We start from the raw sequence: 22,608 nt of genomic DNA on the forward strand, positions 1-22,608 counted from the left end.
CATGGGGATATGAATCAAATCAATCGGATAAGGTACTCCAAAAATCTCCAGTACACAACCTTGATAAACCTTCGATGTAGAAATCCTGTGTTCGTTGGCGATAGAAACGCACAACAGACACTGCAACTCTCAAATAGCCATATGAAAAACCTTACTAAAAGACGGAGATATAAAGGACCGACTCACAACCAAGTCGAATAGCACAAGAGTAGGCAAGGAATTCACTAAGAAGGTACCTAGCAGACTCATAAACATAAGCATACCATAAACTAACTAACAAAATCATAAATAGAAAACATACTAGTAACGATGTCCGAATCTGCCCTGGCCTCCTCTGCAGTGAGCTGGAAAGCACAACATCAAACCTTCAGGGGCTCCTCCCTACCCTGGTGTCCATCAGTGATCCTCAATGTAGTTGGTGTTGGAGCCTGCATCTGCCTCACAACGAGCAAGGGACAATTGGCCTTAACATGGCCAACCTGCTCACAGTGGTAACAAATCCGAGTACTCGGTACTTGGACCTGATGAAGACAATCCTTGGCATAATGCCCCTCCATGTCATATTTGTGACATACGGATGAAGATCGGAAAGCACCATCATGAATCTTACTAAACTTGCCACAAGTGAGACCCCTTTATCCCTTAGATATCGAATCAGTGGGCTTGAACTACTTCGCTGCAGGTTGTGATTGAATAGGAGCCTACCTCATCTTACTAGACTGGAGCTCTATCTCCATCTCTCGCGTCATCGCTGCTTCCTGTAGCTCGGCGACGGTACCATGATGCTGGGTCTACACGAACTGTCGAATACCCGTTGTAACATCCGGATTCCCAGGTATATTATTTTAATTGTGTGTTTTTTTAGGTTCATTGATCAACTCGACAAGTTGGCGCTATAACTCGCCGAGTAGAAGTGGGTGTGGCCACGTGAGTTTAATGATCTACTCGAAGAGTCCGAGAGTAGACTCGCCGAGTAGGCACTGTGAGTGGAAACCCTAGATCCCTGGGTTTGGGGCCTATTTAAAGGCACTTATAGCCTCATTTTTGGCCACACTCACTGAGAAGAAACCCTAATCGTCCCCATTGAGCGTTTGAGGGAGTTTTGAGCCTTACTTGAGATTTATGGGTGCATTTTGGAGGAGGAAAGGAGGATTCCAAGCAAGGATTGTGAAGAGGTTGTTAGATCTGCTTCTTATACATCCAAGAGCTTCTGTTAGAGGTATCAAGTTTGAACCTTTCTCTTTTGTTTGTGTAGATCTCTCATTTTGAAGATTAGGGCTTCTTTCCTTTATATTTTGGGACTTTGAGGATTTGGGGTTCTTGAGGAGCCTTGAACTCTAGATCTGGACCTTAGGAGGTCCCTAGCATCTAGAGGTTCCTGCTTTATTTAGCCTTGATGGAATTTATGAGTGAAAAACCCATTTAGATTGTGTTCTTGGCATTTCATGCCCAAAATGCCATGCATAGACCTAAAATCTACGACTTTACGTGATAAATGAGCCCTGAGAGTTTGGATCTGGAGTTTAGGAAAGTATACTGCCTTAAAGTTGTCTGAATGCAAGTTGAGTCTGAACGGACTCGCCTAATTGATGAGCCGACTCGAAGAGTAGATTAGGGTTATCCCGATTAGCTGGATCAGGCGAAAGCTCGGCGAGTTATGGGTTAACTCGATGAGTTGGACCTTCATGAGCGTGTCGAGAATCGATGGGACTCGACGAGTCGCATGATTGCACTCGGCGAGTCTGGTCAAGTTGGACTATTGACTAGAGTTTGAGTTTTGTTGACTTTAAGGACTGGTAAAAAATGAGTAATGGAGATCAGGGAGGGGTAAAATAGTCTTTTACCCATTTCTAGGGCTAAGAGTGTAAGAGAGATCATTAAATGGTGTATTTGAGTGTAAGGAGAATATTAATTAGCGATATTATCCTGGTGATAGGCGGAGGCTAGATCGAGGATTTCGAGCACGCGATTTTACTAGCTAGCTTACGAGGTGAGTCTTCTCACTATACTTACCAAGAGTGGTATCTTTATGTGATTGAGCTGTTTTATGTGTTTATCTGTGTATTGTAATATTCTACTTTATGTTTTGTGATTATTGTTGAATATCGTTGCTATGAGTTTACTGAGTTGGAACTGGAGGTTTCCACTGAGACACATTGACCAGAGGGTCTTATTGAGTTATGGCCTAGAGTGGCTAATGAGATGTGTATGGTACTTTGGGGAACTCACTAAGCTCCGTGCTTACCGTGTTATGTGTTATGTGTTTCAGGTACTTCCGATGATCGTGGGAAGGCCCCGACTTGATTGTACACACACTCGCTTTGGAAACATATTTTGGAGGATCCTAGTTTATGTGATAAACAACGTTGATAAATAAATTGTATTAATGTTGATACTGGGATTTTTGGGAAATATGACACGTGATGTTTATGTTTGAAAATGAAAATTTTAGTTGAAAATTTTACGTCGTTACAAGTTGGTATCAGAGCCTTGGTTTGAGGGATTCAGATACACATTCAGGTGTGTTTGGACTCAAACTGAGGATTTGAGAAGAATTTTCAAAAGAAAATAATTTTTTTTCCAAAACGAGAACGAGTTTTAAGAGAAACAAGTTGAAGCAGTGTGTATAATCGGCTAGAGCCCAAACGGTGATTTCTCAAAATACCTTTATGTTGTATGATGTGATATTTATGAGATATTTTACTAAAATAGCATGCTAGGGGGTAATCTAGGTATTTCATACTCTAGGGCTAGAGTTGCCTGATCTAATGTGCCTTAGCCTAGGGGATGCTTTGATAAGTGTTATCAGCTATTGTTTGAGTATGTGTTGAGTTCTGAGTCGATAAATAATCTAGGAAGAGATACTTAGATGAGCTAAAAGGGGGTCTTATGAGAAGGTAATCTGTGATTCGTGAAATATAGAGTAATTGTGAATTAGAATCCTAGGAAGAGGACTTGGGGTGACTACAGGTGGGGTGTGGAAGGTAGTATTGGTCCCGTACTACTGAAATCACCCGATCTGCAGGCAACCCAAGTAAAAATCCTTAGGATGCTAAGGAGAAAGTAGGGATGAGTGGTCAAGTGTGAGTATGCTCGAGCGAGTCTCTGATTATTTTGTGTATTGTTTCAGAGACATCATGGTTGGTACGCGCCACACCTCAGAGACCAGTGGAGTCCAAAAGGACATCTCAAATGGTCTGGAGTAGCCCATACTCCAAAAGACCAAGTTATGGAATCAAAAGATTTAAGTTCTTCCCTAAACCTAGATCTAATCTTAGAATGAACAAGTTTCAGAATTTATACCTCCAATGGGCTAGAAATAATGCATGAAATCTGGATCTACAAGCTTCTTCTTCTCCTTTGCTTCTCCTCAAGCTTCCTTCTTCTTCAAAACCACAAAAGAACACCCAAAAGCTCTTTGTAAGCTCAAAAATGCACTCAAGATGGCTAGGGTTTTAAGATTAGCACTAAAACGCAATAGGGGCTAAAAAGGTGATGAACTTGAAGGACTTAATGATCTTAAATAGGTTACAAACCCTAAAAATTAGGGTTTTCCCGTGGCTCGAGTACGCCAAGCGTACTCAGGGATCACCCCAATTGTGCTCATGCAAGGAGTACGTTGTGCGTTCCTAGTGTACACCCAACATACTCATGAACTCTTCACAACTTTTAAATTGAATAATGGATAAATTCTCATACCTGGCGAGTCGATCATTACATACATGCACTCGAGAAACTCACTATCTATTTAAGCGAGTAATATACATTATTTTTGGTTATATCGAAATTACTCGGCTTTTATAGTGAAACTTTATCGTAAACCTTAGTTAATGGCCTTTATAGTGAGACATTATTCATTACCTAAGTTTAACAACTTAGTATACCCTCTTGGCTATAACCGTTAATACTCAGAGCGAGATACGTATGTGTAGAACTATACGGGTTGACACCCCCACTTGTGGTTGTTAGCTACAACCTTGACGGATCAATCGAAGCGGGTGATAATTATCTCCGGTCTTTTTCCACGACCTCTAATGAAGCATCGTAAAGGGTTATATCTAGTCACATAGCTCGGTTATATGAATCACTATAAGCGTTAACTGGTTTATTCATCTAGAAACCACAAATTCAGTTTCTCTTTTTTATCAAACATTTTCAAACATGGTTTTAAATGCAAAATAAATACTTTTCAAACTTTTAAAAGTATTATTACTACGGTTAGCAGAAAACCTGTAACTCTCACCAACCTTTGTGTTGACTCTCAAACTACATGTATTCTTAGGAGATCATTGAACCGACTTTTAGCAGAAGAAATGTTCATGGATTTCGGGCAACCTAGTTTTTGTTATATCAGTCTATTTATCAAGGCAAATTCATGAACTTATTATTATTATTATTTGTATGAACCATGTATTCGAACCTTAAAGTGAAATATAACTGTTATGTTGTTATTGTTGTAACTTGTGATGTATATTCAATTTGCTTGTCAACCATGAACTAAGTCGCACAACCTCGCATGTTTCATCGCCTCGATCGGGGGTGTGACACCTACTTACGGGGGCGATGTCTAGGCTAGATTTAGTGAGGTGTTTAAAGTGAAATTTCCAAACAGTCTACTCTATATACTAAATAGACCCTACCTCCGATATGATCTTACTTGGTTGCTCCTTATCCGTTATAGATCATTATTTTATTGAGATTATTGAGGAACCTAGACTATCATCATTATAGTCACAATAATTATGAAACAAAGACTAAGACTTAGTGATATTTATACCTTGGTCACATCAAAGGAAAAACTAAAGTGTTAGGCAGAGCACTGCCCAAATCACCAATCCTCCACTTTTAACAAGTAAATGCATAATTAATTTCATCTTACACACAAATATAAAATATCTAGATGATTAAATGTTATATGTTCCTATTATCTGTTTTCTTGCTAGATGAAATTATATAACATGATTTAATCATCTATGTACTTTGTACTTATAATCTATTGGGTGTAAAAGGGTTGAGGAAGATGAAATAATGATGAGAGGCCATGACTTTATAGTACTATTGTATAGATAAACTAGTCATCTAGCAGAGTATAGATGACGACCACAGACGATTCTAAACAGTCTTGTGGAACGATGACAGGCTCGCAACATGTATGTGTTAATGAACCATATGTTCATTCGATGTACTCTATCCCCCCTTGTTACCTTATTGACATGAATTGCTATGGAATCCCCGAAGCAATATTGTCTACTCGATGCTTACGATGATCCTTATGCTAGGTCCCTTATCAATATTTTAGGATCAGAAAGTGAGAATAACGATGATGAGTAATCGGGTTAATTGTTTGATGAAAAATATAATTAAAAGATTTAATTATTATGGGTTGAAAACCATATTTGCTCACCAAACTCCCAAGTCTGACCCACTCAGTTTCTTTGTATTACGGGTAGCGGTACGCAAGTACATGGATAGTGATGTTAAAACATGTTTATGCTTATGTTTTGTATTAGTTATGACATCCTAAGTTTATATATATATATATATATATATATATATATATATATATATATATATATATATATATATATATAAATGAAAAACCATTTCTTCAAAAATGCTTTATTATGTCATATTGAAATAATGTTTTGGAACAAATTCCGCAAGAAAAGAATACTCTGAATTAAATAAACATAAATAAAAAGATTTTTTTTTCGAGTCGTGAAAATAAGGATGACACAATAATAGGGATAATGACTTAAAAGAGTAATATATTTTCTGATTTGTACACATTTAGTCACTGAATTTTTTTTCGTCCACATTTACCCCTTCAACTTGTTAAACTGTACACATTTAGTCCTTATGACCGGTTACTCCAGGTTAGCCGGTAAAAAGGACTTAATAGGGTAATATATTTCTCACTTGGAACTCATTTAGTCCTTAATATATTTGTACACATTTAGTCCTTAATATTTTTTTGTTGCAAAATAAGTCATTTTTGTTTTTGTACTCATTCTGTACTTATAAATAATTTCTTTAGGTTTTCTCACAACATCTTACCTAGATAACCATATGGTGATGGGATAGGTTGAGGTGGGCCTGCTATATATTGTAGTGCGAGCCAGCTGTAAGCCATAGGCACGGATGCTCGAGAAGAGTTGTTGGGTTAAGGCGGCATGCCGACAAACCCTGAGTATTCTAGTCCGATGACTAATTGGACATGTTGCATGTTGGCATTCCAGTCCAATGACTGCTTGGGCCAAGGTATTCCAATTTGATGAGTGTGGGACCGTTATACATGATAATATGTTTGTTGTATCACGTATTTTGGGGGAAACTCACTAAACTTTATGTTTACCCAGTTGTTTATGTTTTCAGATTATATCGTTGATCGTGGGAAGACGAAGACATGACAATACACACTCATCAATAGTATTGAGGATTCCACGTTTCTTATATTACTCTGATTTTCGATAAATGTATTTTGGAATAAACGTTTTTTTTTTCTTAATAATGGATTTATAACTAGGGAGTTTTCCCTTATTTAAAAATGAAAATTTTTTGTTGTGAAAATGAGACGTTACACATAAACATCAACAACCCCACACACTTCATCAATGATTGTCCCACGTAAAATGTCGTGAGAAAAACCTACAGAAATCATTCATAAGTACTGAATGAGTATAAAAACAAAAATGACTTATTTTGAAACAAAAAAATATTAAGGACTAAATGTGTAAAAAAAATATTAAGGACTAAATGTGTACAATATGAGAAATATATTACCTTATTAAGTCATTTTTACCGGCTAACCTGGAGTAACCGGTCATAAGGACTGAATGTGTACAGTTTAACAAGTTGAAGTGGTAAATGTGGACGAAAAAAAAACTCAGTGATCAAATGTGTACAAATTAAAAAAACATATTACCCTTTTAAGTCATTATCCCCACAATAATATTACCAATTATTACGAGTGTGGGTATTATTTCCAACAATATTTATAAAAATGCTCATCAGAATATTTCAAAAATGCTCATCAGCTTATCAAACTTGTTCTGAAAAACCTGAAAAGCTTATTGTATGCCAATTCAAATTTCAAAATCAACCCAAAAACCCTTAATCATACACACACATATTTAATTGAGTTGGGCAACAATAAGCCCAAAAGCCCTAAGATTAGTCCAAGGCATTAATAATCATAACCTATATTGGTTGACATGTATATTTTATTAATATTAAAATAAATAGACGGACACTAAATTTCATTTCAGCTTTTGATTAAATATTTGTATATCAGCCCCTGCAATTTGTATAGATGTTCTATATTACACCCACAGTTTTATATATATATATATATATATATATATATATATATATATATATATATATATATATATATATATATATATATATATATATATATATATATATATATATATATAACCTTTTAGTTTTTATTATACATGTATATGTTTTAAATAGTTTCAAATTTCTGTCTTAATTGTTTTTTAAAATTTGTAACATAATTATATCATTAGTCTATATAAATATAAATAAACATATTATAATTTATCCGGAGTTTAATCAATGAAAATATAGAAAATAAAAAAAAAACATTTTTTTTTAAAATATCTCAAAATAATTTGTTTTGGGGATAATGACTTAAAAAAATAATATATTTTTTGATTTGTACATATTTTGTCACTAAGTTTTTTTTTTCATCTATATTTACCCTTTCAACTTGTTAAACTGTACACATTTACATATCACTGATAATTTCATCATAATTGCAAACGGTCATCCATTTTACAATTTGAAGTTATTTGTGTTATATTTACAAATTTTCTCCTTTTAGTTTACAAAAATTTCAAAATTATTTACTTATAATTTAGTTTTTGTATTTTTTTTGTTTTGTTATTCAATCGGTTATATAATATCAATATGCTATGAAACATATAGAAAAAACTAATTAAAAATTAATATGTAATGTAATTAAAAAATTTACAAAAAAGATTATAAAAAATTGGTGTAAATAAAAGAAATATAAATATTTACAGTCGACACATAATTCAACAAAATATCTTTATTTTTTATCCAACACACAATTCATTGACTTATAATTTGACATGCTTAACCTGAATCATACCATATGTATTGTTTTTCTTATAAATAGACTTCTCCAAATTTTATTTTGATCGTATTAAATTTAAAAAAACGAAATGCTTTAAGTAATGAAACGAGTTGGCCCAAGTATTTGTCATCGTTTAATGAAATAAATTACGAGTTATCTTCATTTATTACTATTAAGATATTTTTGTTTATGTAAATAATATATTTTCATATTATATGTATTAATTAGTCTAACGATATTCATACAAACAACGCACTTTAAAATGACGATAATAAAATAAATTACTTTATTAGTGATACATAAAATTTTGAAAATGACATGGTAAAAGTTTTAGGTTTATTAATACATTTATTAATCGGTAAAAGTGGTAGTTTCTAATATTATGTATTTAGTTCTCATGAACAATTAATAGATTGAGTTAAACAGACGGAGTGTGAGGGTGTCGACTTGGTTACGTTATCATATTAAAAATATTCACTAATATAAATGTTTATTTTCAGTATTATCATATAAGTGTAGAGGTGGCAATCGTGTCGTGTCGTGTCGAAACATTAAACGGGTTGAAAGTGCTTGACCCTAACCCGACCCATTTAATTAACGTGTCGTGTCGAGTCAACCCGTTTATTTTCGTGTCGAGTTCATGTCGGGTTTCAGGTTAGGGCTCTATCTTGAAATATGTTGTGTCATGTGAGGTTAAAATATTAAGCATGTTGAAAGAATAGGAGTTGGGTAGGCAGAAAGGAATAACTAATAGTTTGGAGGCAGAATATATGAAGTCATAGCAAGTTCACATGACAAAATTAAAAGAGTGGGAGTTGGGGAGGCGGATGACAAGGTCATGAGGTTGTGAGAATGGTGAAAGAGATTGGGTAGTTTGGGAGAGAATGAAAAAATTGAAATGAAGTCTTGATCTAGACGGCTAAGTTATTTCAACATTACAAAACAATTCAATTCGAAGGTTTTCTTTTACTTATGGTTTTTGGTTTTATATCTTTCTAGTTTATTTAAATAATTCAAAAAACATGCATATAAGTAAACGAGTCATTTTCGAGTCATATTCGAGTTGAAATTTTCAACCCTAACTTTACCCATTTAATTTTCTTGTCGTGTCGTGTCAACCCGTTTATTTAAACGGGTTCAAATATCTTACCCAAACTCGTTTATTTCGTGTCATGTCAATTTTTGCCACCTCTATATAAGTGTTTACAAAATTAAAGTAATATCCATAAAAAATATCGGTAGCAAGATAGTAAAATAATAAATATATACTTCATTCTAAAAGGTTAAGAATATAGAATATATATTTTTATTAAATGCGATTATATTTTTATTAATGATAAATTAACTGATCGTATGTTTGGTAATATCATGTTTGCAAAAAACTAATTACAAAAAGAAGGTTAAATAAACTTACGAACAAACATATAAATACATTAAAAAGCTAAAATCAGTAACTAAATAAATTATATTAGTCACTTCAGGTTAAAAAAAAAATTAGTAATTATAAAGAATAGAAATAAAAGATTATAAATAAAATCATTCAAAACTAAAAGGGACTGAAATAAAAACAAAATATAAAGTAAAGGACTAAAAATGTAATTTTATTCGTAATGGGTTCCGTCATATCATAAAATTTTATTGTTGCGTTTCAATGGTTTTGACTATTAACAGTGGTTTACTAAGAGTGGTTTTGAGGGTTTGACTTATAATCGGGTGCGATTAGCAACACCCCTTAATCATATATCTATTGTCACACACACATATTTAATTGAGTTGGGCAACAATAAGCCCAAAAGCCCTAAGATTAGTCCAAGGCATTAAAAAAGCCCTAAAACTATGTATTAGCACAATCCATGATAATTCAGAATCCAATAACTAGGTCCAAAATAATAATGAGCCAAACGTTCAAGATATGCCCAATACTTAGGGCTGGCCAAAACACTAACCAAGCTCAAATTTAAGACAACTAATAAAATCATCACTCATCCTAATATATTATTTTTTTAATATTAAAGAATCTTAGTCATTTCATTTAATTTAAACAATAAAAGCTAAAAGTTATACGATAACGACGTACTTCAACTCTTATTTGTTCCCAAAATTTAGCTTAGACATCTTTTACCAAAATTTTCATCAAAATGTATCTTTAACACTTTGATTCATTAACTTAGTCTCATTTTATCTTTTTTGTTGATTTTTTTACACATATAGGTCAAAACTTCTAGCCGCAAATTGTACATGTTATAATATCTTGGCCGTTTTCATCTTTTTTGCATCTCCAAAAATATCCTTCAACCGATTTAGTCGATATAAGTCCTTCGGTTACTAACCATCTTTATAATTACTATTTAGTTAGACAAATGTTTAAATAGTAATAGAAGTGTTTGACAAAAGAAAACATATTAAGTCATATTCTGATGTTTTCTATAATAACTTTCAAACATTCTTTCATTGAACCTCTACAAATATATCATACAAGCCAAATAGACGACTCGTCACAAGCTTCCCACATGTTGTTGCTTTATGCAACTGAGATTATTAAGGAATGAGAAAATTATAAATCCATTTTGCTTAACTAAATTGATTGTAATCAGGACAATATTACCATCATCATGATTATTGACTTGTTACACCACATTGTAAAAGTAACATGTCTTGCTTTCTTTAGGATATCCAACAAATTTGTATTTTTTGGATTTTAGGCCTAACTTAGCTTAAGTCTTGATGTTTAAGGTAAGCCTCGCACCCTAGATCCTATGATAAGAAATGATGGAATTCTTCCCATTCTATACATGGTTTGGTTTCTTATTAACCATTTTGGTTTGAACCTTGTTTGATATGTGTGTGTTGCGTTTATAGTTAATAACTTCAAAAAAATAGTAGAAGATTTGTATTATTCATCATTGACATTACCACATCTAACAATATTTAATTCCTCTTCTCAAATACTCCATTTGTTGTGACATTCAAGGTGAATTTAATGTTAAAAAAATCCAAGAACTATATAGATGGTTTTTGAAATATTGACTCAAATATACACTACTTGATTATATCATGACCATTATGGTCTTTTTTTTAATGGTCTTGGCTTTACTGTATGTCTTTGCAAACATCTATTGCACCTTTCATACTTTAATCACTTTTATCCGATATAAAATGTCATAATGTGTTTGAGATTAATCCAATGGTTGATTATTTTTCTAGTTGTGTGATATATTGGTAGCAATGTTAATTGATTATGTCACAAACATACATTCAGACGTTATAATATTAGATTAAAAGTAATAAACATTAATAATCCATCTTAAACCATACATTTTAAAGCCTTATTACCGCAAGAAAGAAAATGTCACATTTATTATTTACAGGATTGTCACTTTTTTGGACATCTATAAATTTATAATAAATTCATAACGTGTTAAATTTTCTTTTTCATGTTTATGACTATAATATGAATTTACTGGACGATTCCAAAAGATAGGAAGACATAACTCGCCTCGATCATCTTAAACTTTATAAACCAGAATCAAATCATACAAGTTTTTAAAACATTATGAGTTTCAAACACAAAAAAACAGATGATAATACTACATATCGTGATAGATGATAATAAGAAAAATCAATATTAATAGAAAAATATAATAAAATAACAATAATAATATAATAATAGTTAATTACTATTAAAAAAAAAAAAAAAAAAAAAAAAAAAAAAAAAAAAAAAAAAAAAAAAAAAAAAAAAACTACATTAGAACATGATTAATTTGTTATTTTTAGTTACGATTGAGGATGAAAAAGAAAAGGGAAGGACGTAAAGACAAAATGAGAAGAAAGCGGAAAGGAGGGTGGTGGGGGAGGGGCAACCCCATCCCCAAGCACAAAAGCAAAGGGGACACATGTCCCGTCGCACTCCATAAATCCGATAAATTTCAATATCCAAAACCCATTTGGATTTACACCAAATTACTTAAATTTCTCCAACATCGATTTATTTCAACTTATTTATTCAACAAATGGGTCACATAGAAATTAGAAAACGATAAATTAACTTATTTTAAACACGAAATTTACAATATTAAATTATTTTTTGTATAATGTTTCCTGGAAATAACGTGCTGTTTCTTGTTTTCTTTTGGAATATCACCTTTGTTTTATTTACACTTCTGGAATCGAAAAACCAGCAACCAAAATAAAGAAAAGAGTTCATAGAGTATATTGTGGTCGTCGTCTCTTCACCTGTAAGCATCACTCAACTCTTCAATTCTTGTTCCCCAATTAATTCTTCCTGCCAAAACTACACCTTGTTTCCCCAATCGTCGTCAATCGAACGTCGATCACCCATCCAGATCCCAATCCTAATTATATTTCACCCACAAATCAAACCCACAACCTGTGTTTGAGTTTGAGAGAGAGAGAGAAGGGCCCGGAGATGGGAGGTGTCACGTCATCAATGGCGGCCAAGTTGGCTTTTTTCCCACCGAATCCACCGTTTTACAAGGTGGTTACAGAGAAATCAAGTGGGTTATTGCTCCTGGACAGGTTTCCTCACCGTGAAAATGTCGACGTTCTCAAGCTCCCTACTCGCCGGGGTAATAAAATTGTTGCGGTGTACGTTAGGTATCCCATGGCCACTCGCACTATACTTTATTCACATGGGAATGCTGCTGATATTGGTCAGATGTATGAACTCTTCGTTGATTTGAGCATCCACCTCAAAGTTAATCTCATGGGGTTAGTAACAAATTGTGCCCTAATTTTTTCAATTCTTAATCTTTCTTGCTTCTATACGAACTTTAAATTAGTCTAGGTAAATCAAAGAGTCTTCACTTCCGATTGTTTATACCGATTCCACATACAATGATTTCGACTACTGAGTTGGATTGCTGTGCTGTTATGCAGGTATGATTACTCAGGATACGGACAGTCGTCTGGAAAGGTACTTAAAACGATCTAAATTCATTAAAAACATCGAATTATCTTTGGAAACGACTCTAAAATGTTACATTTATTTCCATTTTATGCTGTTTTGCAGCCAAGTGAGCATAACACATACGCAGACATTGAAGCTGCATATAAATGTTTGGAAGAAAGCTACAACACAAAGCAAGAAGATATCATCCTTTATGGTCAATCTGTAGGAAGTGGCCCCACTGTGAATCTTGCTGCTCGTTTACCTCGATTGAGAGCTGTTGTTTTGCATAGTCCTATATTATCAGGCCTCAGAGTCATGTATCCTGTTAAACACACATACTGGTTTGACATATATAAGGTGTGTCCTCATTTTATTTTACTGATAATTCATGTATATATCATTCTTTTTTTGAACTTATGATTCTTGAATTGGATATCTGCAGAACATTGATAAAATTCAATTCGTGAAGTGCCCTGTTCTTGTCATCCATGTAAGCACCATCCTTCTAATCTTTTTCACTTTTTAGTGCATAATTAAGATGTTCAAAGTTGGGACAATATCACTATGGGGCTGTTTACCTTTTAGACTTAATGAGCTTAATTGGTTAAGAACTTAATTTGGACAGCTGTAGATGGCTGATTCCTTTTTCCCTAATTTGGACATAATGACTAAATGGGTGAAGCCAAAAAACATGGCTTAATGTATTAGGACACCAACTCTTTACCTATTTGCCCTTTTTTTTTTTCTTCCCTTCCTCATCTCACATAAAAATTGATTGTGAAATATGTTTTTTGTTTAGTCTCACTCAACGGTTTATTTAATCTAAAAGAAGAAACAAAACCTTTTGTATACAACACTTCATCAATACATACGTCATTACCCTTCAAACAAATATACACATACAAGGCTAAAATGTAGGAAAAAGAAAGACACAACCCCTAAATAGTGTAGCTAAGTCTCAGGTTTTGTTCCACCTAGGTAACTAAAACCTTCTTTTAAAAGGTTTAATCGTTAAACATTCAATTTAATTCCATTATTACAAAAAACATTATATTTTTGTTGATGTCGTATGACGTGGCGACTTTGCTAAAGCAATTTCATTAAATAGTATCTCAAAACTTCTTTTCAAAAGGTTTAAACCAATATTATAAAATATTGCAGGGTACTGCAGATGAGGTGGTTGATTGTTCTCATGGGAAACAACTTTGGGAACTATGTGAAGAAAAATACGAACCATTATGGATCAAAGGAGGAAAGCATTGTAATTTGGAGCTATATCCAGAATACATTAAACACCTAAAAAAATTCATAACCATTGTTGAAAAGCCACCATCATCACGAAGAAACAACAATCCAAGAAAAAGCATGGACCAATCCTCCACCACCAACCGCCATCACCACCACCACCATTCCGGTAGGAGGAGGAGTACGGATTGTTTTGAAGCTCCAAGGAAAAGCACGAGCATGAACACGAAGGAGAATTTGGACCTTATTAATGAACTATGTGAGTATAAGTTTGATCAAAGTGATGATAAAGTTGGAAAGCTGAGAATACCTTATGAGCATATGGAGAGGTCTAGGAAGAGTATGGAGTGTCGTGAAAATCCTAGATTAAGTACTGATATGAAGGCTGAATGGGGGCGTAAGAGTGTGGATTGTATTGATAGGAGTCGTAACTAGTTAGTTATAAACATTTTATTTTTATGGATATGGTTATGGTTATGGTTATGATTACTACAGAAAGTGTAGAGGGAAAATGAGGGTGGTGGTTGGGGTTTAATTTGTGTTGTAATTTTGTTTGTTAAAAAAAGTTGTTAGTTGATGTTTAAAATGTTCTAGTTCAAGTTGAATGTTGATGGAGATTGAAATGTAATCAACTTTTTTAGATCCCAAACTCTATTAGGTTGAATCCTATTCTTGTCGAGCCTCAAATATGAGTTTATTGTTTTATCCTAAGATGAGTAAATTAATCACCATCTTACAGGGATTGGATATATATATATATATATATATATATATATATATATATATATATATATATATATATATATATATATATATATATATATATATATATATATATATATATATATATATATATATAGAGGGCTAATGTCATAAAAGCCCTCAAGTTAATATAATGGTAACCTGTTATTGTTGCTAAAAGGGTAAAACCGAACATTTTTTCGAAAATGTTTGGTTAAAAGCGGACATAAATTTCAACTTTGGGCAAAACCGACAAAACCCTGAAAACTTGAGGGCTTTTATGACATTAGCCCTATATATAACAATGTAGAATGTTCTTTTTGTATTGTTTATCGGTAAGTTTGTTTTAAACTATTTATTATTAATTGATAGATATAAATGTATTTTTTATCGTTAAATTTGAGTCATTTGCTTATTAATATTGGATCAAAAACAAATCTTCCCTAATAAATAAATATCTTTTTGCTACATGTCACATTTTTATTTATTTTGCCACATGTAATTATGTGGTTATTTTAAATTAATTTTTATTTCACATGTCATTTTATGGTTTTTTCATCTTATTAAATTCTAGATAGTATTTAAACGCAATAATAAATGCATATCAATTTCATTAATGAACTTTCCTTCTAATTTCAAAATTACTAAACTAAAGATTCATTAATTTTCTTTATTTATTTATCTAATTTATTTGTTTAAATTTAAAAAAGAAAAATAACATTTTAATTTTTATAATTCAATATTTTCTCACTTTTCTTATAAATTCAAAATTTTCAAATGTTTAGAAATTTGTATTTAGTTTTTCTTTTAAATAAACCCATGTACACATGAGTCTCACACCTAGTGAGATAACAAACAAAAACAATAAGACCGCACGGAGTGTAGCGCGCCAAGCCCTTGCTTTGAACTCGCCAACACTGCCCCTCTGGTGTGTGCCAAGGACTTTTGACCAAAATTGATTAGCTTTTGATCCATTTTATTTAAAAAAATATTCTCTTATTTTTTGAAAAACTAGCTTTTATATAAAAAAATAAATTTTTCTTTAAAACCACTATAAATACGACAATACGCCTTAACCAAACCCTTCACTAAACCCTACATCACCAAGTCTTTTCACTAAACCCTACATCACTGATACTTTATAGACCCTCGTTCGATCAACCTTTCACTCTCCTACAAATTACCATTTTGCGAGATGGCTACAAATATGTGTCTATATCCTTAATACATACCAATCCCACAACACAAAACCTTTTCCGAACTCAAACTAGTTTCCAACCCAAAAACACCACTCAAACCGAATATGCTTTTAGGTCTAAGTCATTTATGTTGTAAGTCAAATATTTTAATATTATTATATTTGTGTTTTTAAAAATTAGTAGTTGTTAAAAATTAATATATGTTTAAAAAATCAATATTTGTTTAAAAAATTAATAGTTAAAAAAATGATGTGGTATGCTAAGTCACGCTACCACCCCTTAACAAGATACTGTGTGTTAGTTGACATGTAAAAAGATGACGCGTTAGCATAGCATGCACACCACCGCTCCCAATTTGGCTTCCCACAATTCCATGTTTGTTGCTTTAGTCTATAATCATATAAAAAAATAAATGCAAATGTCATAAAAATCTTTAGATTTGTAAGGTTTTTTTTTTTTTTTTTTTTTTTTTTTTTTTTTTTCTTCAGTTTTAACTAATATTGTATTTTAGGTTCATTAACTTCTCAGTTTTAAAAAAGAATAAATCAATTTTACACTTTTTGCAAATTTATTCGGTAAAACTGAAAATTTATATCAAACCTAAGGATTTTAATAAATCTGAATACCAAACTTAAGAGCTTTTATGAACTAAAAAATTGTAAAATTGAATATTTTTGCCAACCGTAAAAGTTTTAATAAAGCAAAGGGTAAAATTGAAAAAAAATTACAAACATTGGGTTTTTGATGAACCTAAAATCTGCAACAGGGTAAAAACGATTGAAGGTGTGTTTGGACAGGAAAAAAAAAGGTGCTTATGGTTTATTCTCACAATAAACTAATTTGAGTGTTTGGATAAAATCCAGCTTATTAAGCTAAATAAGCTAATTTTAATAAGCATCTCTCATAATGCTTATTGCTTATTGTTTATTCCCATCACAAATAAGCAATAAGCCAATAAGCTAATCCAAACACCCCTAAACCCGACGAAGAGTTTTTATGATATTATCCAAAAAAAAAAAAAAAAAAAAAGTTTTAATTTGAAATAAATAAAATATAATTTTTTTTTTCCAGTTTTGCCACATGCTCTGTATTTCTAGAGACGAACCTTTGAATCATAATGGGGATCGGCTCAAACAGTTTGCCGTTTGGATCATTCATCTTTTCAGGATTCTTCCGTTTTTTACGTGGCCTTTGTAGACCTCTTTTGCTCGAAGAGCCTCAAGGCTTTGTCGTTAGAATGGCTTTTCAAACGGATAGCTGCACGGCTACACTATTCTTCGTCGAAAAAGATCTGAAATTAACAGTGATCACAGGCTTTGATTGAAAGAAAGCAGGCTGATTCCTGTCGACGTGTAGTCCGATTTCGACAAGAAACATATCGAGGACGGATCTGTGGCAATCAATCATCATCAATATGTAAGTTATCGCACAATTTTAGGGTTTGGGAGAACGTTTGATTCTATTACTTTGACACCATTGAACTTACATGGCGTGATCGAAAAACAATGAAATCAAAATTAAGAACATCATCTTGTGGTCGTATATTTTTTATGTGGATGACCTAATATGCTTACATATTGTTCTAGAAGAATGAATGTCGTTTTGATATTTTGATTTTGTAGGGCTGAGGATGAAGTTGGGATAAACGCAATAAAGCATGCCATGAGAGCTCTTAGAAAGCGTCATCTCATGGAGGAGGGAGCTCATGCTCCTGCTTTTACAGCTATTTCAAAACCTATTGCTTCTCAGGTTCCTCTTCCCCATACCTCATAATCCAAATATAAACATACAATGTAGCTTTAGTTTATTATTCTAATTGGTACTTAGCTTAGCATATATGTGAGATTTTCATTTGCAGTTTGCTACTGAATTTGTATTATATATTACGTGCTTTGCATTTTCTTTTAGTTTTTCTGGAAGTGGGAAAACTAGAAGTCTAGAATTATACTGAACTTATTGAGTTTGTATATGCCACATGAAGGGTATGGAGTGGAAAGATAAGGCAGAAACTCTTGAATTGGAACTTCAACAATGTTATAAAACTCAAGTTCGATTATCAGAGCAGCTTGTTGTGGAAGTTGCAGAGTCCAGAGCATCAAAAGCTTTAGTTCAGGAGAAAGAAGCCATAATTCCTAGTCTTGAAAATGAGATTTCCCAAGCAAGGTTATCCTTTTTGCCCAACCATATTGTTCATCAGTCAGTCTAGGGAGCTTTAACCTAATGTCTGTTTGGTATGATGGAATGGAATCACAAAAGCATGAAATGAACAAGGTAATGGAATGGATCGTTACACTGTAATGTTCCATTCCATTCCCTCTTTGAATGCTGCATACCAAACACTACCTTAAGGTATTCCTTTAGATGACTGGAATTATGCTTATGCCACAGGGATGAGTGTTCTCGTTTAACAGCACTTTTGGAGGAAAAGACGAAAGCCCTAAAGTTGCTTATTGGTGAGAATCAGGACTTAAGAACTCAATATGAAGATATGAGAGCAAAAGCTAACAATGTGGAGGCTGAAAACAAGACATTAATTGATAGGTGGAATTTGCAGAAAATGAAAGATTCTGAACGTTTTAATGAGGTACAAGTTCATGTTACAATCTTTGTGGGCCCCATGTCATCTCTTTTCCAGTAATTCCTAATATTATATCTGTGCCGACTTCATTCTTATAATATCTTTGGTATTCATGTTTTAGAGTGTTGATGCCTTGATGGCTCCTCTTTTTGTACCTATTTAAAAAGAGATTTTTTAGAATAAATTACAAAAATGGTCCCTGAGTTTAGCTGATTTTTGCACTTTTGGTCCCAAAAAGTTTTCTATTGCAGTTTTGGTCCCTATGTTGAAGTATCTAACAATGTTGGTCCTTATTTTAAAGTTTCCTAACGATTTTGGTTCATGTGTCAAGTAACACAACTATATTACCCTTTATCTAGTTTTTCTACAAAACTTTATGATTTGACTTAAGAGTAAATGAAGATTTTGGACCCTGAGTACAGCTGTTTTTTTATAGTTTTCGTTCCAAAAAGGTTTCTTTTGCAAATTTGGTCCTTGTTTAAGGTTTGTGTAACCATTTTACTCCCGTTCCAAGTAAAATGACTATTTTTGGTTCATGATTACAGCTGATTTTTGCAATTTTGGTCCTAAAGAGTCATTTTATTTGGAATAGGGACCAAAAACGTTACAAAAACCTGAAATAAGAACAAAAATCTTAGGAGAACTTTTCGGGACCAGAATCGTAAAAATCAGCTAAATTGAGGGATCGTTTATGTAATTTACTCAATTTCTTATTTAATCAGGTTAACGCTCTATACCAAGATATCCTCAACAAGCTCAAAGCCAGTGGTCTAGAACAACTCGCCAGGACACAAATTGATGGAGTAGTTCGCCAAAGTGAACAAGGCGCTGAACACTACGTAGAGACCACCACCATACCAAAAACATGCACACACAGGATCACAGCCCACGAAGGCGGCTGCGCATCCTTAATTTTCGAAAACAGTTCCGGAAAACTAATCAGCGGTGGACAAGACCAAACAGTCAAAACATGGGACACAAACACCGGGTCGCTAACTCGCACCTACCACGGTTGCCTAGGGTCAATCCTTGACCTCACAATCACAAACGACAACAACTATATAATCGCAGCAAGTAGCTCAAATAATTTATACGTATGGGATACAAATTCTGGTAGGGTCCGCCATACGCTGACTGGTCATTTGGATAAAGTATGTGCGGTTGATGTTAGCAGATGTTCAAGTCGCCATGTTGTCAGTTCGGGTTATGATCGTACGATTAAAGTGTGGGATTTGAATAAAGGGTATTGTGTGAATACTATAATATTCCCGAGTAATTGTAATACTGTATGTTTTAATTCGGATGGGGGGACGATTATTTCGGGTCATGTTGATGGACATGTGAGGTTATGGGATATAAAAACAGGGAAGGTGTTGAGTGAGGTGGCTGCACATTCTCTTGCTGTTACTTCTGTTTGTGTTTCTAGAAATGGGAATATGGTGTTGACAAGTGGGAAGGATAATTTGCATCATTTGTTTGATGTAAGGAGTCTTGAAGTTTGTGGGACGTTTAGTGGAAGTGGGAGTAAAGTTGCTTCTAATTGGAGTAGGTCGTGTATTAGTCCGGATGATAATTATGTTGCTGCGGGGTCTGTTGATGGGTGTGTTTATGTGTGGTCGATTTCGAAAGGTGATATAGCGAGTACTCTTAAAGAACATACGGCTTCTGTACTTTGTTGTTCTTGGAGTGGTCTTGGAAAGCCTTTAGCTACTTCGGGTAGGAATGGAACTATCTGTTTGTGGAGCCATTGACATGTTGGTTTTTTGATCTTGTTGTAAAGATGTCTTACTAGATTCTTTCGGCTTGTAGAAATATTGGTCTTCCATGAGATGTTTAAGTAATCACTTGGAAAGGCTAAATATGTATAAGAACTATAAGGTACGCAAAATAAAGCTTCTTAAACTTGTTTTTCATTTGTTTAGTGGTATGGTAGCACTAGGTTTTCGGAAAGTTGATGTCTAATGATCGTTTAATTTTCAATTAACGCCGTTGATATCATTTTAACGGATACATGTTTTTATTTTAACTTCATATAAGTAAAAGAGTATGAAGGTAAAACTTGTAGTAGCAGAAAGTAGATACTAGCAATAAAGTTGAAAGTAAAGAGGCCAGAAGAGTAAAAAGATGAAAATTGTACCGAAAACACAAATCGTGAAAAGAACACTAGGACCTAGTATATTTATATATTACTACACTACCCTAATTATAACCCTCTATTCCCTCTTATCTAAGGTCATGTCCTTGGAAAAGAACCAACTCTCTCGTGTCTAACTTCATGATATCTTCACTATTTCTTCTTGGACGTCATTTCCTCCTTGCACCATCAACTGTGATCATCTCCATTCTCCACCTTCCAACAATAATCATGGCCCCCCTCATTTGGACATGCATGAACCATTACCAACTTCCTAACTCAGTTTATTGATGATCGTCAACACTTCCAACGAATTTTGGAATGTTATGTTTGGTATCATGTCCAACAATATTCTATCAAACACATATTTGTTTCATCATCCTTGTTTTCCACGACTTTCATCTTCTTTTCATACTCCTTAATCGACCAACATTCTGATGCATACAACATAACTAGTCTTACCGGTTTTAGAATTTTCCCTTCAATCTCAACAAGAGTTTCTTGTCGCACAAACTCTTGTGGTGACACTCCACTTGAACCATCCTGCCTTTATATAGTGTGTGACGTCATCTTCAACCGTTAACACACCCTTCTAAAAAAGAATCAAAAGTACTTCCTTAAATTGCTTAAACTCACCATATAACACAACAATGGGGTTTTATAATCAAAGGTTGTAAAAGTCTTTAGGTGCTATTGGGGCTAGCTTGGTTTAAAAAAGCACGCCTGATGTGGTGATGTGATGCGAGCAATGGTGTATTGGCAAGATACTTGTGGGGCGATGCGACCTACATGTTGCCAGACAATGCATGCACATGAAAGGGCAACAAACGCATCACGTTTTGGCGCATCATGGTCTGTCAAGTTATTTGAATAATCATCCTTAATAAATGAAGTTTTTTTGACACATGTCAATCTCTCATGATTTTTGACACTTGTCATTTTATTATATTTTTAGAATAAATAATATCTACATGTCAATTTGTAGGTTTTTTTAAATTTTAAATTAAAAAGTCACATAATACTTATATATTTATATATGTAAAGTATTGAATATAATTAATAGTTTCTTCATTCCTTATTTTAACTTTTATTTAAAAAAAATACTTAATGTTTTTAGTATTTAATCTTTTATTTAATCAACCCGTGTAATACACGGGTTTTACACCTAGTCCTCCTTAATAAATGAATGTTTTTTTTCCCACATATCAATCTCCCATGAGTTTTGACATTTGTCATTTTGTGGTATTTTTTAAAATAAATATTATCTACTTGTCAATTTTTGGTTTGTTTCAATTTTTAAAATTAAAGTCATATACCTATATATGTAAAGAATTAAATATCATATATATGATATTAAATTGCAATAAATACGTTTCTTTTTTTTTTTTCTTATTTTAAAGTTGTACATTAAAAAATATTTTTTGTTTACACTTTAATGTTTAATCTTTTTTTTAAATCAACCCATATAATACACGGGTTTCACACCTAATATTTATAGAATCAAAAAAGCACATGCAATTATTACTTAATTTTAGTCGACCCTACTTTTATCTTACAGATTTGCGTATGAGAATACAAAGACTTACACATTGATGATCACACGACAATATTTTTCTACTCTATTTCTTTATCAATTAGTCTTCCACTCTTCCTTTTCCCTCCTTTTTCCTGATC

At 33.1% G+C, this 22,608-nt stretch overlaps 2 protein-coding genes across 2 annotated transcripts; both read left to right on the plus strand.

The window, feature by feature from the left end:
• The first annotated feature begins 12,190 nt into the window (after positions 1 to 12,190).
• LOC111904628 (uncharacterized) lies at positions 12,191 to 14,946 on the plus strand. The gene is made up of 5 exons (XM_023900370.3): positions 12,191 to 12,856; positions 13,025 to 13,061; positions 13,158 to 13,394; positions 13,480 to 13,527; positions 14,199 to 14,946. The coding sequence occupies exons 1-5, from the start codon at positions 12,555 to 12,557 to the stop codon at positions 14,715 to 14,717; spliced, it is 1,143 nt and encodes a 380-aa protein (XP_023756138.1). The 5' UTR covers positions 12,191 to 12,554; the 3' UTR covers positions 14,718 to 14,946.
• Positions 14,947 to 17,325: 2,379 nt separating this feature from the next.
• Positions 17,326 to 20,713, plus strand: LOC111904627 (autophagy-related protein 16). The gene is made up of 5 exons (XM_023900369.3): positions 17,326 to 17,638; positions 17,845 to 17,971; positions 18,204 to 18,385; positions 18,611 to 18,806; positions 19,523 to 20,713. Coding segments are annotated over exons 1-5 (1,536 nt in total). The 5' UTR covers positions 17,326 to 17,636; the 3' UTR covers positions 20,552 to 20,713.
• Positions 20,714 to 22,608: the final 1,895 nt, after the last annotated feature.

The sequence above is a fragment of the Lactuca sativa genome, chromosome 4 (assembly GCF_002870075.4).
Source record: "Lactuca sativa cultivar Salinas chromosome 4, Lsat_Salinas_v11, whole genome shotgun sequence".
Taxonomy (NCBI): Eukaryota; Viridiplantae; Streptophyta; class Magnoliopsida; order Asterales; family Asteraceae; genus Lactuca; species Lactuca sativa.